Here is a 23,227-nt window from a genome sequence, read left to right as displayed (position 1 = left end):
TGATCAAATTCTATGTTGAGCAATATTTGATTCCAATGCGTTTGGGTGTTCAAATTGTATGTATAATGTTGCTTGTGTAAAAGTTATGAATGGAATGGGTTGTAAAAGTTATGAATGGAATGGGTTGTTGTTTGATTTAATTAAAATATGAGGGTTTTTCTAAAAAACAAACATGAGAAAGGACCAGGACAACAGGTTGATTTTATAAAAACTTAAAGTTTTTTCTATAAATTTTTTGAACCTAGACTGTTGGACTACGGGTTGATTTCAAAAAAAGTTGAAAGTTTTTTCGCAAAATATCTTGAGAGAGGAGTCCGGACCGCAGGTTGATTTCTCTTCAAGAGATTTTTTGCAAAAATGGCCGGGAAATACATAATCTAAGCCGTCCGCCCGACCGATCTGACGGCCAACCCTCTTTTGGTGCAAGAATCATATATTGAGATTATACAGAATATCGAAAGAAGTAGAACTATGTGTCTTGACACATCTAGTTGAACTAAGGATATAAGTAAAAAAAATTAAAAATAAGCAAAAAATTTACATGTTACGAGTATACTCCGCATGTATGTATACTATAGGAATAAAGGGCGTGACTAGAAAGAAATTAGGAATAAAAGTCTTAATATCACTATTAGATAGATGGTTGGATTGTATAAATAAGGCAGCATTGGTACTTGTAGAAGATACCAAGAAAAATAATCTAATATAACTTATATAGTCCCGGACCTAATCATACCTGTAAAATTACTCATAAAAAATGAGCCTTGGCTTTGAGACAATGGGTTATCAATATTTAAAATGAACAAATTTATTGGTTTTCAGAGAGGGAGAGATGAGGGATGGGGGGGGGGGAGGTGGCACTTGGTTAGTGTGGCCAAATTTTCTGTAATCAGGGTTTATAAATCTACTTACACAAACTGACAATCACTTTAATAGAAACAAAATCTACGTACACAAAATCTAAAGTATGTTTCAACTTTGTTTATCACCAAAGTACAGCATGTTACTTGTTACTAATATCTTTTATCCCCAAAGTACAGCTAAAGATCGTGACAACGAAGTCAACACCTAAGTTGGGTTCTTCACTTCTTGTCGTCTCTAAGGACAACATAGTTGTGGCCATTCGTCTTTTGTATCTTCGAAATTTTCTTCAGAATTTCAGCAAAAGCATTCTTGTCCTGCAATGCAACCACAACTCACGTTAAGCAGACATTAAAACTGGCATTCGTAAGTAAACCACAACTATCGGTAATAGCTTAATGCCTAATGGCTGAGTATACCACAAACGAAGTAAGCTCCCTGATGAGGCTGCAGAAATCATTGAGGTTGCAGGAATCATTGTTTATGCATTGTGTTAACCATAACTTATCGTTCAAAAAGTATTATTGGTTTATGATAATCGAAAACAATTATGGAATGCAAAATGGCCAGTGGTTGAACAATTCTTAGTTGCTCCCTAATTATTGCTGTGGGTATCTCAGCTTGCAAGTGGTAATGTGCAGACCACAACTAAAGATAAGATGGCGTCAAACGTGCCTACCTCTGGACCTCGAAGCCTAGACTTGAATCTGGATACTAGATCTTGTGTGGTGACTGGAGCCACAGCAAGAAGAACACTCCTGATTTCATCCTCTGTAACAGGTAATACATTTGTCCCACTTTTTGATGAAGCAGAGGGTTTTGATGTAGGTTTTGCCGAAGAAGGTGCTTCCTCCTTGATATTTGATGCTTTCATATCCTATACGAAAAGGACTTATTATTAATTACATACGTAGAAACTAATAGAGCATTCTTAGGCTATTTCTTATTTTTCACACATTTAAAGTAAACATAGATTACTAACCCATTCCACCTTTGCTTTCTTTGAAGCTGCACCGCCAGAAGTTTTTGCATCATCAGCACCTGTTTTTCTCTTTTGCTTGGATTTGGCAGCAGGTGTGCTGCGGGCATGTCCTGATGGCGTTGGTTTAACTGGACTGTTTTCTACAAGTTCGTCCTTAACTTGATCCTTCTGCTTTGGAGCCAGCACTGGAGATGACTCGTCTTCCTGTTGGATGAAGAAAAGATAAACTCATTTTCTTTTAAAAAATAACCTTAGGGCATAATAAACATTAAAATATTAATGTTTCAAGAGAACGAATCAGTACTTCTTCTTCATCCTCATCAGCATCTGACTCATTTAGTCCAGCAGCACGACCAAGCAGCTTTTTTAATTCCTTGCCAGACTTGCTCAGACCACCTTCTTCTTCATTCTCTTCATCATCCTGCAAGTATCTTAATTAGAATATTGCCATTCGCAATAAAACACCAGTAACCATGCAAAAGAAAAGGGAAGAAATTGAAAGAGAAAGAGGATGCGTGGAATAGTAGATTAGATTGATTGAGACCCTGGGTTACATACATATAGGGATGAGGAGATCTTGGGTTTATAGAAACAGCACCAATTAAGATCTCCTCGTATCTCTCTAACCATACAAGCCTGGCCGGCTGCTATACGCCTGGCACAAGGCCCACACATGTACAAGTCAATGTCTAACAGAAATACCAACATATAACCCAAAATAAGTAAAGATAAATAATCTACTTATTTGCTTTTTTTTTCTCGAACACGCAGGAGAGCTGCGTATCAATATATTAAAAAGAAAAAGGGTTTAGAAACCCAGGGTACAGCCAGGTTTTATTACGGAAAAAACCTGGACAAGAAAAACCATGCCTTACAAAAAGAGCCTAATCACCTGTTAAATAAAGGAAGAAAGGCCTGACCCTAACTAGCCCTAAGCTAGATCAACAAGGTGCCAGAGCGAGGAGATGAGAGACTCCTCTAGCTCCAGCCCAACTCCATAAGTGCATCTCCTCTTCTACAGCTGATAGAACAACATTTAAGTTTGGAGAGATTCCATCAAAAACACAACGATTTCGGTGATTCCAAATTGACCAAGCACCAAGAATGATGATGGAATTCAGACCCTTTTGAACCTGTCCGTCGACTATTGCTTGTTGTTTCCCACCATTCATCAAAAGAAGCAGTTTCCACCTCCGGAGTTAGGGTCTGCAGGCCAAGTTTCTGTAATATCCTAAACCAAACTTGTCGGGTGAAGATACAAGAGACCAGTAAATGATCTATCGTTTCCTCAGCTTGGTCACACAGCGGGCAGCGTTCTGGATGTGACAAATTTCTTCTAGTGAGGCGGTCAGCTGTCCAACATCTGTTATATGCAGCCAAACACATGAAGAACTTGCATTTATTTGGGGCCCAACTTTTCCAAATTCTTTCCCAAGGCCGGAAAGAAGTGGCTCCAACGAACAAGGACTCATAGGCAGATTTTGCTGAATACTTCCCTGAGGGGGAGAATTTCCACACATGAGTATCCTCAATATCTGGGTGCAGCACAATGTTTGAGAGGAGGTCCCAAAGGGCAAGATATTCTCTTAGGACAGCCAAAGATAGAGCCCCATGAATATCTCTAACCCATCTCTGATCAGTGAGAGCATCCTGGACAGTCTGCTTCCTTGCCCTTGATGAGATTGCACCAAATAAATTCGGCACAAGATCATCGAGACTCTGTCCATGGAGCCACCGATCTGTCCAGAACAAGGTATTCCTTCCATTACCTACCTCTGATTTTATGGCGATAGAGAAGAAGGAATGAACTGCAGGGTGGACTTGGATGGCAAAGGAAGCCCAAGGTTTGTCTGGTTCTGTCTTCTGCAGCCAGAGCCAACGCATTCTTAGAGCCCAGCCAAGTTGTTGTAAACTGGAAATGCCCAAACCTCCTAGCTCCTGTGGTCTTGCAACTTTGGGCCATGCCAACAGACAATGCCCGCCATTGACGTCCTTCCTCCCTTTCCAAAGAAACCCTCTTCGAATTTTGTCAATTGCTTTAAGTGCCCAAGGTGGAAGGTCCATGGCCATCACCAAATAAACTAGCATGGATGTAAGCACAAATTGAACCAAGACTTTTCTCCCTGCTCTTGTTAGCAGATCAGCCTTCCAACCTGGAAGTTGATCTGCTATTTTATCAATGATTGGCTGAATTTGGGCTTTTGATAATTTGCGTAGAGACAAAGGCACTCCCAGATACTTACAAGGGAAATCAAGAATCTGGCAGGGTAGCTGCTCTTGAATTATTGCCTTGTCATCCTCTAAACATTGTATGGGTAGCACGCTACTTTTCTGAACATTTGTCTTTAGCCCTGATGCTTCACCGAAGAGCTGTAGCAAATCCAACATGACTTCCAGATCACTAGCAGAGGGGTGGAGGAAGATAACTACGTCATCCGCATACAGGGAAATACGGTGCTGGAGAGCTCTTCGAGCTAGGGGCTGTAGCATGTCATCATCTGCTGCTTTCTTAACCATATAGCATAGGACATCCATCACCAAAATAAATAACATCGGGGACAAAGGATCGCCCTGCCTAAGCCCACGCAGATGTGAAATTTTTTCCCCTGGAATGCCATTCAATAACACCTGAGTGGAGGAGGAAGCTAGCAGCCCACTTAAGATATCACACCAAATAGATCCAAAACCCAATTTCCTCAAAACTTCCAACAGAAAGGGCCAAGAAACAGAGTCAAAAGCCTTAGTGATATCCAGTTTTAGCAAAATACGAGGTTGTTTTTGTTGATGTAGGAACCGTGCAGTTTGCTGAACCAACATAAAGTTATCTTGTATGAAACGACCTTTTATGAAAGCACTTTGATTGGGGGAAACCATAGCATCCAGCCTGCCTGCCAATCTGTTGGCAAGAATTTTTGTGATAAGTTTGGCAAAGGAGTGTACCAAGCTTATTGGCCTGAAATCTCTGATGGTTGTGGCTTCTTCTTTCTTTGGCAGGAGTGTGATATAAGCAGAATTCAGCATCTCAAGATGTCCCATTTTCCGGCTCCAGATTGCAGAAATGGCTGCCATGAGATCCACTTTGATAATCGGCCAACAAACTTTATAGAACTTTCCTGTGAAGCCATCAGGCCCAGGGGCTTTGTCAGATGGTAAGGAATTGATAGTTCTCCAAACTTCATCCTCAGAGAAAGGGGCATCCAACTCTGATAGATCAAAATTAGGGATGGCCAACTCATCAAGATTAATGGTGACTTCTCTGTCTAAGCTCTCCCCCAACAGGTTGCTGTAGAAATCAAAAACATTTTTTTCCTTCTCAACTTGACTTGTGAGGATATGGCCATCATCCGAGAGGAGTTTGCTAATGAAATTCTTCCTCTTTCTGTGTCTTGCATGTAGATGAAACAAAGCTGTATTGGCACCTTCATTTAGCCAGTTAATCCTGGACCGGCTCCTTGCAATAGTTCTCTGCAGCGAGGATAAGGCCAGGGAGTGATGTTTAAGCCGGTTACACAGCCAAGCCTCCAGGTTAGAGAGAGGACGTATATCCTGAGCAATCTCCAGCTGGTGCAATATTTCTCTAGCCAACTCCAATTGAGAATTGACGTGACCAAATTTTTTAAGGCTCCAACTTTGCAGGCTTTTAACTGTGGCTTGGAATTTCTTTGCAAGGGTGATAAAAGGACATGGTGTCGCTGGAACTGAGTTCCAAGCAGCCTCCACCGTCTCTTGAAAACCATCCAACTTGGTCCAAAATGCTTCAAAATGGAAACGAGCTTTGCAGGGTTTGACATCATGCAGTCCCAACAGGAGCGGGCAATGATCTGAGCCTTCAGTTGCATTACTTTGTAGCAGGCAATTTGGGAAGAGCTGTTCTCAGTCAATTGAGCAAAGCACTCTATCTAACTTGACCAGAGTTGGTGAATCTTGTTGATTAGACCAAGTGAATTTTCTACCATGAAGGGGCAACTCTTTCAGGGATAAGTCACTGATAAAACGTCGAAACCTACCCATCATTGCTCGATTCAGATTGCCGTTATTTTTGTCTGCATCACTTGTTATGAGGTTGTAATCGCCTAGGGTGAGCCATGGGCCTTGACAAGCAAGCCTTATTTCTCTTAACTCTTGCAAGAATAAAACCTTGTTATCATCCCCTTGGGGCCCATAAACACAAGTGAGCCACCACGCCTGTCCATTGGTTGGACAAAACTGAACTGAGACACTAAAGTTGTCCACCCGAGTGGTAGTTGCAGGGCCAAGGGCATGGCGCCATGCAACTAAGATCCCTCCACTTGCTCCAACAGAAGGTAATTCCACGAAGTAGGAGAAATCAGAACCCAAGCTGGTCAGAATGGAACCATGGGAAATCTGCGACATTTTAGTTTCCTGTAAACAGACCACATCCACTTTCATTGAATTAATCAGTGTGCGAACTGAGTCTTGCCGGGCCCTAGAATTGAGGCCCCGCACATTCCAACATAATATGTTCGAAGGAATCATTGTAACGTTTAAACATAATCGACCAAACGGCAGCGGGAAACCACACAAATCACCAGCCACATTCATCTTCCACCTCCGCTGCACCCATGTCTTCATCTGGCGTCGCCCATCCAAAGAGAGCGGCCATAGCTTGAACATGAGAGGGTACAAGTGTGGACGATCGGGTGAACAGCTCACCATATTCCTTCAGAGTTTCCTCATCAATTCCTTCATTTTCACCAATTATATTCAGGGCCCTCATAACCTTCTTTCTGGCTCTTGTGGGAGCTACCGTTCCTTGTAATTCCGGATCAGCTCTGGCAATCCGGCGACTGCGACGCGGAGGTGCTGACGGTGTGCGGGCTCGTGTCCTACCTCTGCAGGCACGAGGTGTAGGGAGAATTTTTGCCGTCTTTTTGGTTAGCTTTGCCATGAAACGCTCTCGTTTATTAGATGGCGAAGACCGATTGCTTGAGGAGGGGGTCTGTCGCTGAGGGGAGGTATTTGCCTGTGCCACTTGGGCAGCCGGCACAGCACCATCACCCAGGGAGTCTTCAACTTGGGTCGGCCGGTGTCGTCGTGAATACACTTTTGGGAAGCTCGGGACCAGAGAAGAGGGACACACGATAGCTTGTGGTTGATCAGGTACAGGAACGACCCCTTCCTTGGTTGCTTTGGGCATGCCTGTTGAAGCAGACGTCCACACAGCTTCAAGCGTAGGAGACCACGCTCTGGCCTCGGCGGGAAGAAGGTCGTCTTCTTGAGCGTCTTGTACCGGGGTGGCAGCCTCTAGCTCAACCTCGTTCAGCGAAGGAACTACAGAGGTCACCCCGATCTTCATCATTGGGCCATCATGTCTTGCTGGGCCGGTTGTTGCTGGCAGGCCTAAGCCCATCGTGAAGGCCAAAGCGACAGGCCCACTTGTGCAATGATAGAAATCATCTTCAACAAAAGGCAGCGTTAAGGCCGCAGGAACCCCGGGCGAGGCGGACGGCTCGACGGGCGAGTCATCAACGCCTCCAGCCAACGGGATTGCCGAATCTCCAGAGGACACTCCCCCATCGCCCGAGGGCAAATCAATGACGAGGGCCGCTACCTCCTCGGTAGTTGGCGAGTTGCATGGGGAAGCCGCTACGGCCGCCGCCTCCGTGTCCCCGGAGCGCACCGCACCGTCAAGCTCCTGGACTCCCGTGCCGCCGCCTTCACATCCCAGGCCCGCACGTCCCCGGAAACGAAGCGCGGCACCTCGGGGAGGGGATCCGTCCCCTGAGCTTCGAGGAGAGGCGCCCGAAGATCGAGAGTCACGTCGCCGGCGATGGCCACCACCATGGCCGTCCAGAGGAGCCGGGGGTGCACCAGCACCTGCAGATCGCCCAACCTCCGGCACCATTGTGATTTGAACATCATAAGATAGAGCCCGCTTCACTGGAGGAGCTTCAGCAATAGGGGCAGGCGGCTCCACCACTACAAGATCCATGGCAGCCGGAATCTCTTCTGGATGAGAGCACCAGGCGGAGAGCCGGAACGTAGAGTAGTCCCGGCGATCCACCGTGTCGGGGTGCAGCGCACGTACCCAGCACCATTCGTCCAGGAGGTGTTCCGCCGTATCAAGCTCCCAGACATGTGCCGGGATTCCACGAATCTCAACGTCGACGAGGTGTGGTAGGGTGACACCCGTAGCCTTCATGAACCGAGACCACCGTCGGCAATGTAATGTGATCTGAGATATCTGGATTGGTCTCTCTTCATTGTAGACACGGACAACATCATCTTCATTAGAAAGAACCAGCAGGAACTCGTTAGGGCTCAAGCGATGCATCATCATCGAGCTGGCCGGGAGATCATAGCGGCGAGCAAGCTCAGCCACCAGACCGTCAACCGAAACAGCTGTGGGATCGCCGACCACCAGCATAGACAGAGCGAAGTGAAGCTCATCCTCAGCCCTCGCGATCCTTTCCAAACGATCGATGATTCGCCTAGGCCGAGGGACGGCGTCGGTGCGAATCACCCCGGCAGAATCAACAGCCGGAATCGGCACAGGATAGTGGTCAGAGCCGGCCGCTGGCGAGTGACCATCCTCAACACGCCCAGTAACGTGTCGCCGCCTGACACGTCGGCGCCGACGGCGCCGGCCGCCGGCACCCTCAGTTCCGTCTTCACGGGCAGAGCAGGCAGCAGCCAGCGGAGGATCACTGGCCAAAACCCCTCCAGGAGGGGGAGGAGTCAAGGCAGCACTGCCGCCGACCCCATCACCCCCGCAGGCAGCAGAATGACCATCATCCTTGTATTGCCAGATAGCAGTCCGTGGCCGGTCCACTGCCGGAGGACGAGAAGTCGCTGTAGGGCGAGCGGCCATGCCTGCGATTGGGCACCAGAGGGCCCGATGGCCCAGCCGTCGACACTTGAAACAGCGGGTCCGGTTATTGCAGGCGGCCGCACGGTGGTCCGGCGAAAAGCAGTTGAAGCACCGCCCCCAGAGGTCAGCAGGAACTCGGCGACGAGGTCCACGCTCCACCAGTAGGCGAGCCTTGCGGGAGCGGCGGCTTACCGCCTTCAGCCAGCCCTCAGCGTCCGGACCACGCTTCGGCCGCGGCGAACAGGCGGACGGGTGTAGCAGGATCCTTGGAGCGGCATTGCGAGGACTCACCGGTGGGGATGAAGAGCCCGCAGGTGCTGCAGGGATCGCCGCCAGGAGCACCTCCTTGAAGGATAAGGGTGTGGCGCCGCCGCCAGACTTCCCAGATGGTGGAGTGTCCTGACACCAACGCTAGGCCTTGCAGCGCCCAGTCGCCGTCGCAGGGAGGGACCTCGACGCCGGTAGAGGAAAGGGAGAGGTGGCCGCCGGGCTCGGGATGAGAGCCGGCGTGGGGCTGGTGGGGTTGGGTGTGGCATCGAGGGGTTTGAGGGGGAGGGGAGAGGACGGGGGAGACGAAAGAGTCGCCATCCTGAATCTACTTATTTGCTTCAAACAGCTTCACACAAAATATGTTCATACACATTCTGGCTCTAGGCCCCTAGTAGAGGATTTGCCCCCAGGTGGTTTTCCATGGCTATCGCTAGCATTTAATACTCTTCTATCCCATACTTAGCATTTTGCACAAAACGAAAGGAATCTTATCAAGAAGCGAAACTTCCCACTACTTGATTTTAAAATTTTGATCATGGGGACATGCTACAGTGTGTCACTAATCACCTTGTGTTAGTTTACTGAGTGATAAGTTCTCAAACTCCAACATAATCACAGGTAAATTGCTGTAGATGGGCCTGGTAGGCATCATGATGCATGCTCCAACATAAACAACTCAGATGATTTCACATACAGCTAAAACTATATTGTTCCCATGGATATGGATATGTATTGGCAAATTCTGAGCTGTTATAATTTGCATTTAATACATATGTGCACCCAAAAGAGCCTGATAAGACAATATGATATTTGTGAATCTAGCAATTTAAGGGACATAATTATAAGCATAATACCAATACATTATTACTTATAAGGTGGTTCCACTTTTTTGTCACCATTAGAGAACCATCTTGACATCACTTGTGCATTCCGATTTAAATGAAATGGTCATTTGGATCACATGGATAAAGTTTTCACAAAACAGGTTTAACTTGGATTTATACATAGGAAAATTAGTTTTAGGTTGTTAGAGCAACTCCAACAGTCTAGCTTCTTGACTTGGATAGCTAAAAAAATAGAAAAACTCAAAAAAAAATGGATCCAACAGCTTGTGCAAACATTGCCACTGACTATCCCATTAGCCATTCCCGGTCTCCCGCTAGCTACTTTTGCACAGCGATCTGCGCTAGCCATCCGCGCTTGCGCAACTCCCGCTCCTCCAACACTCGCCTCGCATCCCTCCCGCGCCTCACTGCCACGCCGCCGGTAGCCTTGGAGGCGGCGGCGGGGCTAGAATCGACAGCGGCGGGTCGGAATCGGCGGCGGCGGCCCTGGAGGCGGCGGCGCCGGGGCGGAATCGGCGGCGGCGGCCCTAGAGGCGGCGGAGGCCCTGGAGGCTGCGGCGGGGCTAGAATCGGCGGCCCGGGGCGGAATCGGCGGCAGCGGCCATGGAGGAGGCGGAGGCCATGGAGGCAGCGGAGGCTCTGGAGGCGGCGGCGCCGGGGCGGAATCAGCGGCGGCGGCCATGGAGGAGGCGGAGGCCATGGAGACAGCGGCAGCACTTGAGTCGGCGGCGGGAGGAAGAGCTGGTGCTGTCGCCATGAATAGCTGCAGGTGGGGCCCATGCGACAGTGACTAGGAGAGGAGAGGAGAGTTGGATATGAAGAGGGGTATTTTGCTAGTCTGTTGGTTCCTCCACCCTTTGGATAGCTAAATGACTAACTAAATGACTAGCCAAAGAGAATTTGACTAGTCTAATTTAACTAGTCTCTTGGAGATGCTCTTAGCCAGATCTCATTTTATATATTGCATTGTTTGGTGAAAAGAGTTTCACCAATACATGAGCACCATTATATCACACTAGATCACTTTCCTTATTTTGAATCAATCGAATCAACATAAGGAAAGCACTAGTAACTTAAGATATTTCAATAATCCTGCAACATAATAAGAAAAGTAAAAAAAAAAAGTTAAAACCAGGAAACATCTATTTGGCGCATACACCAAATATTTGACTTTTAACACAAACAGATTTTGGTTCAACTTTTTTTTTCTCAAACACGCAGGAGATCTGTGTATCAATATATTAAGAAGAAGGTGGGTGAGAACACCCAGAGAACACAGATTTTGTTTCAACTTTACACTATCTAGCCATGGAGTTTATGTGGTAAGGCTAAAATCTGGTTTGACTAATCCAAAATAACCACAAGATCCATAGCATCAACAGCACTGAGTGAAGGTGTTCCATGATATAAACAAAAAGGTATTAGACAAGGTTCAGTTAGGTATCTCAACCTGCTTAATTTCAGGTGGAGCAGGAATTTCAGGAGCTAAATCTGCCCGTTCCTCTGGATCGATATCTACAGCCTCATCATCATCAGTAAATGTTTCTTCATGCTCCCAGTCATCACCTGATAAAGAAAATTCCCAAATAAGATGCCAAACATGGAGCATAATACACCAATGATATTGAGGTAAAAACCCTATTAATAACTTCTTAGCAGGGTAAACATTTTGGAATAGCTCTACTGCAACAACTCCTCGATTGTGGTGGCCCAACATAAGCCATTGAATAGCTCTACTGCAACAGGTCAAAATTATTTCATTGCGGTGGCCCATCATAAGCCATAGTGTAAAACTCGATTGGCTAATAACAAAATATGGCAGCATAATTTGCAGTCATTTAATGATTACATGGTGAATATAGAATCAAAAAGATTATTGGTCGCGCACGAGTGTGACTATCACGAGCATATGCTTCCTAATTTTTAATAGTTTAAAAACTCTGTGCTTCTTGTCTTGTGGCCTCAGGTTTATAGTCAAAATCAACTAGATGGCATGCCACTATGCCAGTCCCACAACTCCATCATCGTTAGCAGGTCAACAAAATTTAGCAACAATGATGCAGAGCAAGTGCAAACAGAGAACAATATAAATAGGATTTGGTTAGCAAGGGTTTTTCATAAACATGCCACAAGCCAAGAAACCAGGATTTGATACAACTATGTCTAGCAACCTTGGTTTTTAATTTAATCTAAAGATATAGTATAGAAATAATCAGGGGAGAAAGTTATCATGTAATAGCTCAACAGAATAGTAATAGCTCCAGAACAAAGAAACATCAAACTGCAATTTCGAGCTGAACAATTAAGGGTTGAAACATCATGGTATTATGCAATGTACGACTATGAAATAGATATGAGGTCAACTGTACAGGTATTATAGCCACAAAAGCTAAGAAGCAGACCTTTCTCAATTTCATCATCCAAATCAAAGTCTAGATCTTTTCCACCTTCCTCATCATCATCCAAGCCTTTTTTAGTGAGTCCAAGCCTATTCTTGCGTGCTGCTTCCTCTTCTTCATCCTCCTCACCTTTATCAGAATTATTACCCTCCTCGTTACTTTTTCCTTTCTTAGGACGAGCACTTTCTTTTTCCCCACCAGTGGTGGCCTCAAGTTTCTTCATGTCTGAACCAAAGGCAGCTGGCCCATTTGCAGCTGCTTTCATCATCCAACGTTCATAACCAGTTGCACTAGTCTTCCTCTTATTCATCTTTTCTTCAGCCTCTTCCAGTGTCAGTTGTTTGTACTGTGCAATTTTACTGAAGTTATACCTGAAACAAGGATACAATTAACCAACAAATGGATTTCTTTCTGCAACTCCCAGGAACAATGTAACTATACTACAATAAATATAGGTAATCATATGTCAATGAGCTTTTACTAACAAAAAACACCTTTATGAAACTGTTTCCTGCTGCTTAAGCTGTATATTATTCCCTATAGTCACTAAATCTGAATTTTCATGACATGTCGTTATAACTTCAAATGGTAACATTCTAGCTTGTTTACACATACAAAATGATTAAAGTAATATGTTACCGAAAACAGTTTTGTAGTTTCATGCTGTGGTATTTAGTACTAGGTAAGTAAATGAAAATAAAATCAAATGGACAAAATTACAGTATTGGGACTTAAATAAAAACACTTCTACTTAGCAGGCTACATGAAAGCTGATACAAGCTAACAGAACAGCAATCACAAATGCACAATAACATGTGGAACAAGTGCATTACCAAGAGCCAGCAGGATAGGCATTAAATTCCTTGCCATGCCTCATTAACAAATAATATGTAGCTGTAGCTGACTGTGATCCTTCCATTTGACCTTGATACTGATATTGGCCCGTTTCATCTTCCAAAATCCATGGTTTCCTGTTGTATTTTTCCTGGAGTTCCAAAAAATGCATGCGTATAGTCAATAGAGCCACTGCACAAACTAAATACAAATAACAGGATAGTTGTTTCTAAACATGCAATTCTAATATAAGAACTTAATCACCCAGATTAAAAAGTTGACAGCATGGAATATTGAGGAAGGCTGAAGAGTGAGTTGCTCATCAAATTCCGATGGTATCAGATTAAAGATTAATACAAATACAAATACAAATAGGAACTCGTAGTAGATCATCTATTGCCATACACCTCTTGAATATAGAAATTTCAGATTTTTTTCAATGGCCATATGTTACAATATATTAGGAGCTAACATCTTTTCATTGGAGTGGCATTTCCTTCTCTACCTCTAAAATAGCATTAAGGGAACACTTTGAGTGAAGCATCAGTTATTCTATCACTGATACAAGATATAGTTCGTTTGAAGTTCCAGACATATTGCCTAGGTGATGAGCAATCATCAACTATGTATCCAGTCAGGTAGTTACGTGAGAAAAATACCCATCACTTAGTTCCAGCTGCACCCAGCAAACAGGGATAACAGGAGCTTACAACAGCAGTGGTTGAGGACTGGCCTCTAGGAATGAGGATGGAATTACGGAGGGTGTTTAATAGAAGATATGGATTGACTAGAAATGACGTGGAGGGGAATCAAGGAGTGTGGATATACCAGGTTTCAGAGGCGCATCATCATCTGATGGATCTTTTGTGCCTCCCTTCTCCATCATACTCTTACATGAATCCCTCAATATCTGATCAAATTATATATCTTTGCTTCCATCCCTCCTTCCTACATATCTATTTTCTACATGGTTATTTATGCTGTAAGGTGAGGCTAAGCGACCTACCCCCTTCAGAGGCCTAGGCGAGTAAGGTGCATGGCGAGGTGACACCATACACGTATCCTAAACTAGCAGGAAGCAGCATGAACATTGCTTGTTGCTGCAAGTTTTGGAGGCCAAGCCACTGAGCAGGGCGAAGGAGGGCAGAAGAATGGGGTGCCGGCAGGGTGGCAGAGGTGAGGACGTCGGAGAAGGGCCAGGCGCTCCTGGATGGAGTGAACGGAGTCCGCCAAATCGGTCGACGTAGAGGAAGGAGGTGCGGATAGATCAGAGAAGGGGCTGGAGCCACGGGATTGGGGAGCGGGCACAGCAGGATCAGAGCAGCATGAAATCGCCAAGGATTCCTAGTGCTGCCGCCCTCTCTCTTTCCGTCTCTTTCCCTCTCGTTCTAAATCCGAGGTGTATGCACGCGGACTCCCCTGCACGCAGATAACTCTCCTGTGTTATGTCCCTTTCCCCACGCGCACACCAAATCGCTCATGCGGTGTCCACCCAGCAGAAAAATGATGCCATACCCACCTAGGCGACAACTCTGGATGCCATAAACTGGGGGTCATGGTGACCGTGACGCCACGATTAAATTTCCACCCAGAGGCTAAGGCACCTAGGCAACGACTTAAAAACCATGATCTTCTATCTCTGTCGTGATTACAACCTTCTAATGTACTGGACAGAAGAGCGGTACACAATGAAAGTTGCAGGCTGTGATAAGAGTCTTGGTCTCCTAGGGGTACACTGCACAATGAAAGTTGTAGACTGTGATAGGAGTCTTAGGCACCTAGGCATCCTATCAGTCCATAAGCCACTCGACTTCAAGTATGATTGTAAGCAAGACAATAATGACAGAAACTTAAAAAGGGTATCTAAGGACAGATGGTAAAGCACATTGTCAGATAAAGTAAACAGGAATGATGGGTAATCAATCACCTAAAAGATAGGTGTAGTATAAAGTTTCATCTTATGAAGAAAAAATGATTCGCAAGAAAATAAAATGCATTGCTTTTTATATACTTGAAGGCGTTAAATAAATGTGTGTGTGTGAACACATACCCGCATATTGTCATGTATCTGACGTCCTTGTAGACCCTCCTTATGAAGAGACCACTTATTCTCAGCACTCTTCTTCTTCGAGAAAGGAGGCAAACCAGTGACAAATCTTCCAATAGAGTATGTCTTATCCGTAATAGCATTAGCTCGGACATTATATTCCTGCCAAAGAGCAATTGGCACTGAGTGATGAAGAAATTAATCAAATATCAAACGTAAAAATGCCTTGCATACAGGAACGAAAAACAAATTATGTGTGGGGTAAACTGCAGCATTGACTAATTCAACATGAATGCTATGGAGACACAACAAGCAAAGCTGGGGCTGAGGCGCAGCAAGGCGACTCGCGTGTGACACGCCCGGCCGAAGTAGTCATGGCGCCTGGATGGGTACAGTTCCTTAAACATAGGATCTCAAGTGGAGTTGTTAGTAAGTTTAGAGTTTGTGCTAGTCGGTTCAGAGTTGTTAGGATTTGGCTATAAAGCCCAAACACTTTATTAATGAAAAGCTACATGGAGATTGATCTAATCTCTGCCACTCCCACACTCGCGCACATGCCCAAGACGCCGAGCGACCAGCACAACATCTCAACCTCGCCGCCGCCGGGAAGTCAAGGCCCAGCCTCCCATGTCCCACACAAGCCCAAGACGCCGAGCGGCCACGGAGGGGAATTCGTCTCCTTCCATGGCACCCCTCCACCAGCCACGACATCGGTGCATTATGGGCTACCCAGCTTCGGCCGCATTCCAGCTTGGTGCACACTGAGGAGAAAGGCCACCGTCAAATCCGTCGACCCTGGTGCCCATTACACAGATTGCTTTTCCACACTGGCTGTCGCCACTCCCAAACTTCAGCAAGTTACCGGTGCAACCAGCACAGTATGAGGGCCATGAGGACGCCATCGGCGTGCCCCGAATCCAGAAGTTATCCTTCTAGACGTTTGATGGCAAGGACGATCCCTTGGGCCCAGCACACCCCCGACGCTGACAAGGTTTGGCTCGCATCGTTTCACATGAACGGCGTGGCCGGCAACGTCAATGCCATATCTTGGCCTCTCTTCAAGGCTTTGTACCACCAGCGGTTCGGGCCCGCCCTCGGTACCAACCACCTCGCCAACTTGGCATGCTTGCTGTTCCGAGGTTCCGTGGCGAACTACGCCGAGGCATTCCATGCTCGCATGGTGCACGCCGGGCCACTATCCCCGACACAACAAGTCCAGCTCTTTTGGATCCCATCCGCACCGACTCGAGCTCCAAGCCCCTGCCGACCTTCAGCGGCCCATGAGTCTGGCCAGCGCCTACGAGCGCCATGCTGTGGCTCTGTCCGCAGCTAAGGCCACTCGACAGCTGCATCCTGTTAGAAGCTCAATTGTTATTCTCATTGAGAGAGGATGACACTAGGAGTTGGGGCAATTTTCTGATTTTTTTTCTTCACACACTCACACAATGCCATGCTCTCCACGGGAGAGGTGGTTACACATTTATACACAGCTGCAAGGCAGCCAAGGCTATGCCAAGGACTAGTCTAAGATGCTATCCTAACTGTTGTCCTAGATGCTAACCAAAAACTAGTCAAGATGCTGTCCTCTAGGGGCAGCAAAACACTACGTGCTGCAGCAAGGGAAGATGCCTTGTGCAGCCCCACAAAGACCAAGTACAAAGACTTATACCCTTCACATCCTCCCACGAGGCCGTCTCCAATGCCCCTACCGTCCGCGACGATTAAACCAACTCCACAACTGCCGGCAGAGGCAAATGTTCTGATGCCGCCACGTCCCTTCTACCGTCTCTCCCCAACCAAGATGGCGGAACGCCGGCGCTAGGGATTACGCTACAACTACAGGGGACACAAATACCAACAGTTGTGTTCTACCTCGAAGTCACCGACTTCAACGACACCGAGCCCCCGCTACTCGAGGAGTACTCGGCTTCAGAGGAGTTGTCCCCGCTGATATCCTTGCACGCAATCACCGGCATCCGTACAGAGGACACTATGCAACTCCGCATCTCCATCGACAACACGATCTAACGGCCCAACTCGACTCAGAATCGACCCACAACTTCATCAGCACGATGGCCGCTCGCCCCGTTGTAACACTCCGCCCCCCAACACCGCACAGCCCAGCCCTTCCGATGGGCGAGCCCGCTTACACATAGTACCTCACTTACGATTTCGTCCTCGCTTCGCGTAAAAGGGTCAACCCCAAGGTGCTATGGCTGGAGGACAAAGACTTATAAGTTGGCTCCACCTTTGCTCAAATAGCAAGGTGGTACTAAACATGTGTACGCAACACTCATGGGCCACTACTGGGCCATCTAAATTGGCCGGATGTCACACACACCCCTTCAAAGAACCCGACGTCCTCGTCGGTCCAACTCACCCACGCTGGACAAATGTCCAGGAACGTTCCCCCTTGGCACACGCCCACACGTCTAGTGCCGACGCCATATGCCATGCCGTGTGTCCCTAACCGAGCACACACGCGCCATGCACCATATGCCCGCACACTGACCCGTACGCACAACCGCAAGGGCCGGCTATGATACCATTTGTAACACCCCGCTCCCCAACACTGCATAACTCAGCCCTTCCGAGGGGTGAGCCCGCTTACACATAGCACCTCACTTACGCTTTCGTCCTCGCTTCGCATAAAAGAATCAACCCGAAGGTGCTATGGCTGGAAGACAAAGACTTATAAGTTGGCTCCACCCTTGCTCAACTAGCAAGGTGGTACTAAATATGTGCACGCAACACTCATGGGCCACTATTGGGCCATCTAAATTGGGCCGGATGTCACACCCGTGGGCCTGCGCTTCCACGATAGCCACAGTGTCAATGTGATGGTTGCCAACAGTGACCATGTCGCCTATTCAGACCTTACCAATGACGTTGCCATTCGCATCGCCGACGAGTATTTCACCATGGACTGCTACGCCATCCCGCTCGACTGCTACGACTTGGTCCTTGATGTCAAGTACCTCGGCACCCTGGGCCACATTTTGTGAGACTTTGACAACCTATGCATGTCCTTTTGGCACCACGGCCGGTGCATCCTGTGGAACGGGCTCGGCTCAACGCGCACGGACATTACCTCAACAGGCAGATTCCACGCTGTGCGCACTTCAAAGCCAGACCTCCTCGATCGCCTACTCAATGAGTTCGGTGATGTCTTCACCACACCATTCGGCCTCCCGCCCCGGCCTGCAACCACCGCATCTATCTGCTACTGGGTTCCACGCCGGTAGCCGTGCGACCGTACCGATACTTCGCCCTTCTCCAAGCTGGTCCTCATCGTTAAGAAGCCAGACGGAACGTGGCGCTTCTACCGAGCACATCACACAGTGAAGGACAAGTTTCCAATCCAAGTGGTAGAAGAACTCATCGACGAGCTGCACGCGCTTCTTCACCAAGCTTGATATGCGCACCGGCTACCACCAAGTGCGTGTCCACCCGGACGATATAGAGAAGACAGTGTTCCAAACGCATCACGGGCACTTTGAGTTCATTGTGATGCCGTTCAGTCTCACTAATGCTCTGGCCACATTCCAAAGCTTGATGAAAGAGTTGCTTCGTCCCTTCCTCCATAAGTGCGTCTTGGGAGTTCTTTGATGACATCCTCATATACAACACATCTTGGTCGGAGCACCTTCAGCACGTCATCCTCTCCGTCTTGGTAGACAAGCGTCAAACGCTCCAAGTGCACCTTCACCACCACCTCGGTGGCCTACCTAGGCCATGTCATCTCCGCCTCTGGCGAGGCCATGGATGGGGATAAAGTGGCCGTTGTGGCAACATGGCCACAACCGACATTAGCAGGGGTGCTGCGGGGCTTCCTCTGCCTCGCCGGCTACTACCGGCGATTTATCGAGGACTTCGATACCATGGCAGCCCCCCTCGCTCCGTTGCTCCACAAGGAGGGTTTCCAGTGGACCAACGCGGCAACGATAGCGCTCACAACGTTGAAGGAGGTGCTTTCCACTGCCCCGGTGCTCCAACTTCCCGACTACACCAAGTCCTTCATAGTGGATTGCGATGCATCAGGCACTAGGTTCGGCGTCTTCCTACACTAGGGCGTCGGGCCCATGGCGTTCTTCAGCAAGCCTTTCGCCGCTAGACACCTGAAGGTGGCCGCTTATGACTGAAGGTGGCCTCTTATGAGCGTGAACTCATCAGATTAGTTCGAGCTGCATGCCACTGGAGGCTCTACCTCTAGGGGTGGCGTTTTATCGTCCGCACCAATCATTATGCACCGAAGTATATGCTAGATCAGCGCCTCTCCACGGTCCCCCAACATCAATGGATTAGCAAATTGTTTGGCTTTGATTTGGCATTGATTTCTATGTGGAATACATGAATGGCCGCTTGAACACCATGGTAGACACCGTGCCACGCCGCGATCTCTGAGCCGACGATCAGCCTCTAAGCCGACCTGTGCGCCAAGCTCCAGGAGGACGACCAGCTGCGTCACCTCTGCGACACCATCTTGGAGGCCCGTGGCGCGCCCTGGCATGTCGAGGACGGCCTCATCCTCCGAGGCACCCGCATCTACACCGGCCATTTTCAAGTTCAGGAGCGAGTGGGTCGTCTGCGTCTTCTGAAGGGCGCGCGCATTCACGTCTTCTACGTTGGCGTCCTCAAGCTCTTGCACCTCTAGCAGTGCCGCCCGCACTACCTCCACTCCGACACGGTCGCCTACTCGAGATGCCCGAACGTGTGCTCCACTCCCAACTGCGGCGCGGCGTGTGGCACGTCCTGGTTAGTGGGCAGGCCTTCCTGAATCTAAAGATACTTAGGAACCAGTCAAGGCTTTCTGAGAGGCCTATCCCGAGGTTTAGCTCGAGGACAAGCTGTTTGTCAACGGCGGGAGTGATGTTATGGTAGGCCGCGTCTATCAAAGACGCAACAAGAGAAGCCGGGGCTAAGGCGCAGCAAGGTGACTCGCGCGCGGCACGCCCGGCCGAAGTAGTCACGACGCCGGGATGGGTGTTGTTCCTTAAACATAGGATCTCAGGTGGAGTTGCTAGTGAATTCAGAGTTTGTGCTAGCCGCGTCTCCAAACACTTGATTAATGAAAATCTAGCTGGAGATTGATCTAATCTCTCCCGCACCCACCCTCGCGCACCCGCCCGAGACGCCAAACAACCAGCACGGTGTCTCAACCTCGCCACCACCGTGAAGCCTCCCACATCCCACGAGTACTTCCTAAACGGTACTAGCAGCTCTACCAATGAAGAACCAGCAAAATTGTGAAACTAGCATGACCTTTAACTAATATGTCCTTAGGTAGTGTGCCAATACACAACACATAATTAATATAACTTCTTTTCATGTCATTGGTTTCTTCCTCCATCACAGGCTACGTCCAAAGGCCATGTTCTTCCTGTCCAAGTCTGATTATTCATGGTGTTTTTGTGTTTATCTTTTATTGTTTCCAAGGGGGTGAAAAAATACCACTTATCCGATGCTCAAAAAAGAACTACCACTATCCCCTACAGCTGATTCCAAAAATTCAAAATAATACTATTTTTAACAGCTATGCAGTATAGTTGTACTCTTTCAATTCCTTTATCAGGAACATGTCAAGCCAAAAGTTATTCTTTTAGCCACATTAGCTACACCAGTAGACTATGGATTCAGAACGGACATATACTGGCAGTGTCATTCTGCAAATCTCGATTATGTGGTGTTTTTCAAAAAAAAAACGATCCAAGTGAAGTTAGCAAGGTTGACCTTTGTAAACTATCATTTTATTCTTTTGACTGGTGAAATCATGACCCACTCCAAGTTCTATTGGCCTGATCTCACCAGCAAGTGATTGACCTTCAATAATAATGCCCAGGCAGACACTAGCATCTAGTTACACAACCATCCAAGCATAAACTATAGATATTGCTTGCCAGTGCAGCGTCTAGGAAAGATGAATGCCAAACTTTAAACTGAATCAGCAAGCACCAATTTACATGGTGAATGTGACCATTTCCAATCACATCAATGTTACAGAAACAGCAATATACCAAATAAAAGTTCGAGCCCTATGGCCATCTAATCCACTCTCTCAGATCATATATTCAGTGGCAGAGCCAGGTTGGGACCATAGAGGGCAACGGTCCCCCTGTGCTGAGGGAAAATCCTGAAGATAGATCCCAACCGTACCTAGCTCTTGCATGCCAGTCCACACAGCTGAAACACTACATGGCTGCGTGTACGTGTGCAAACATATCCACTGCTCTCACACTCCCATCTCTAACACCAGTAGTCCTGTTCCATAGGAATGGATCGAGCATTTATATTGCCACTTACTGCCTATTCTCAAATCTCAATGCAATAAGAGACTTCATATGGAATAAAATGGGAGCTTAAGTACTCCTAGGAATTGTCTTGCAATTTAGCATGGGACCATATCAAACAAGAGCTACGCGCACAAATGCATCCTTGCATCTTTCAATAAATCATTGTACTTCTTGGGTTATCTTCCAAAGATTAAGGATGCAAGTAAGTCAATAGTAGAAACAACTAGTAATAGCTGGAGCTCTCGCAACCTTTGACATATAGCGCTAGCTCGTCGGTGGAAAGCAATCCTGCAAGTTTGCGTACTGACTATTTTTTGCGAGATCGATTAACAGGCATCTGCACTCCCCGAACAGAAATATCGGTTACTGACATATTGAACAACATAATTCGGCGCATTGGCTCGTCAGAATCCTAAATCACTCCTTACATCTCAATCCTCCAACCCCGAACCCTAACAGGCACAAACCGCGTGAAATAACACCTATCACCGCAGCAATCAATCGGCACAACCGGACCCTAGTCACGCGCGGAAAGGTAGCGGCCGCGCCACCGAACGCCGGTCTCGACACCCGCATGCCCGCGCCGGGAAAAGGGAGGCAGAGGAGCGGATCCGTACCCGGATGAGCCTGGTGATGGGCAAGGAGCAGACTAGGCAGCGGGCGCGGGAGCGCGCCATGGACTTGCCGCAGTCGCTGCAGAGCGTGGTGTGCTTGCATCCCGTGCCGTAAAGGTCCGACGTGTTGCCGCAGCCCTCGCACGCAGGCTTGAGCACCAGGTCCGCGCTCCCCATCTCGTCGGCACGGGGGAACCGACGCGGGCGGGTTGGGAGCTTTGGCTACTCCGGCGACGGCGAGGATGCGGTGACCTGTTGGGGATGGCCGAGTTCGGTCTCTGACTATGCCAGTGCGATTTGGGAACGGAAATGCTCGGGTCGGGTAGAGTCCCCACCCCAGGGGATTTATTTTGAGATAATTTCACTTGCGGTCCTTAAAGTATTTCACCGTTCTCATCTCCCCGTCCTACTAAAATGCATTTACGTGTCCCTAATCTATTAAGTGCGATCGTTTAAGTCCAAAATTGCCATGCCACAGCCAGCCCGCCGATGTGGCTCTATTAGCGTGGCAAAAGTCGCACGTGAGACAGGAAGGCGTTGGAATTTAAGCAAAGAAGCCCTTCCAGAATGGAAGAACCTCACTTTTTCTCAACCTCGAGTGACCTTGGTGCCTCCGGGGGCGGAACAGTCGGGGTGCGGCGGGAGAGGCTGCGATCGGTGACACTTGTGAAACGAAATCGCCCGATGAAGGACAGAGGACTCACGCGCCTAGTCGCCGTGGGCCTTTGCTCGCGGTTGCCGACGAAGATGGTCGCAAGAATGCGACAGAAGGGAGAACCCGCCCCCATATACGGTTCGTGTTCCAAAATCTCAGCTTTTCGTACGAATCAATGTTGCTTTTGATTGGAATCCTGAATCAATGTTGCTTTTGATTGGAATCCTTAGGGTTTTGTGTGTTTAGGGTTTTGAATACGCAGTTAGGGTTTTGTTTTTGAATCCCAGTTTTTGAATGCTGAAATTTGTGGTGGTAGGTCCTGGTACTGAAGAATTTTCGCTAGAGGTGCATCATGGTGGTTTTTTCATTGGGCAAGGGGAGAATCGAGCATACATTGATGAGAAGATTGATTGGTTTGATCAGTGTGAAAGAGATACTTAGTCCCCTCTTTGGATAGACAATTTCATAGGTCAGCTTGGGTATGAGAAGACCGAACATCTAATGGTACATTGGTTTTTGCCAGGGAAGAATCTTGTAGATGGGCGGAGAATCATAGTATCAGATAATGACACCAATGTCATGGCCAGTGTTGTAGATA

The 23,227-nt window shown here is 47.7% G+C and overlaps 1 protein-coding gene across 4 annotated transcripts; it reads right to left on the bottom strand.

Moving 5' to 3' along the window:
- Nucleotides 1-850: 850 nt before the first annotated feature.
- LOC120651320 (transcription initiation factor IIF subunit alpha-like) lies at nucleotides 851-22,303 on the bottom strand. 4 transcript variants are annotated; one of them, XM_039928791.1, is made up of 9 exons: nucleotides 21,978-22,303; nucleotides 15,074-15,232; nucleotides 13,023-13,174; nucleotides 12,193-12,560; nucleotides 11,241-11,356; nucleotides 2,147-2,264; nucleotides 1,844-2,052; nucleotides 1,541-1,738; nucleotides 851-1,178 (listed from the first exon to the last, which is right to left on the bottom strand). In XM_039928791.1, the coding sequence occupies exons 1-9, from the start codon at nucleotides 22,149-22,151 to the stop codon at nucleotides 1,083-1,085; spliced, it is 1,590 nt and encodes a 529-aa protein (XP_039784725.1). In that variant the 5' UTR covers nucleotides 22,152-22,303; the 3' UTR covers nucleotides 851-1,082. The 4 variants fall into 4 exon arrangements, with proteins under 4 accessions (XP_039784725.1, XP_039784726.1, XP_039784727.1 ...); XM_039928792.1 differs by having other exon boundaries at nucleotides 1,844-2,047; nucleotides 2,148-2,264; XM_039928793.1 differs by having other exon boundaries at nucleotides 854-1,178; nucleotides 1,853-2,052.
- Nucleotides 22,304-23,227: the final 924 nt, after the last annotated feature.

Source organism: Panicum virgatum, chromosome 9K (genome assembly GCF_016808335.1).
Source record: "Panicum virgatum strain AP13 chromosome 9K, P.virgatum_v5, whole genome shotgun sequence".
Taxonomy (NCBI): Eukaryota; Viridiplantae; Streptophyta; class Magnoliopsida; order Poales; family Poaceae; genus Panicum; species Panicum virgatum.
The sequence above is the reverse complement of the archived record's forward strand: the minus strand, read 5'-3'. Positions and strand labels throughout refer to the sequence as shown.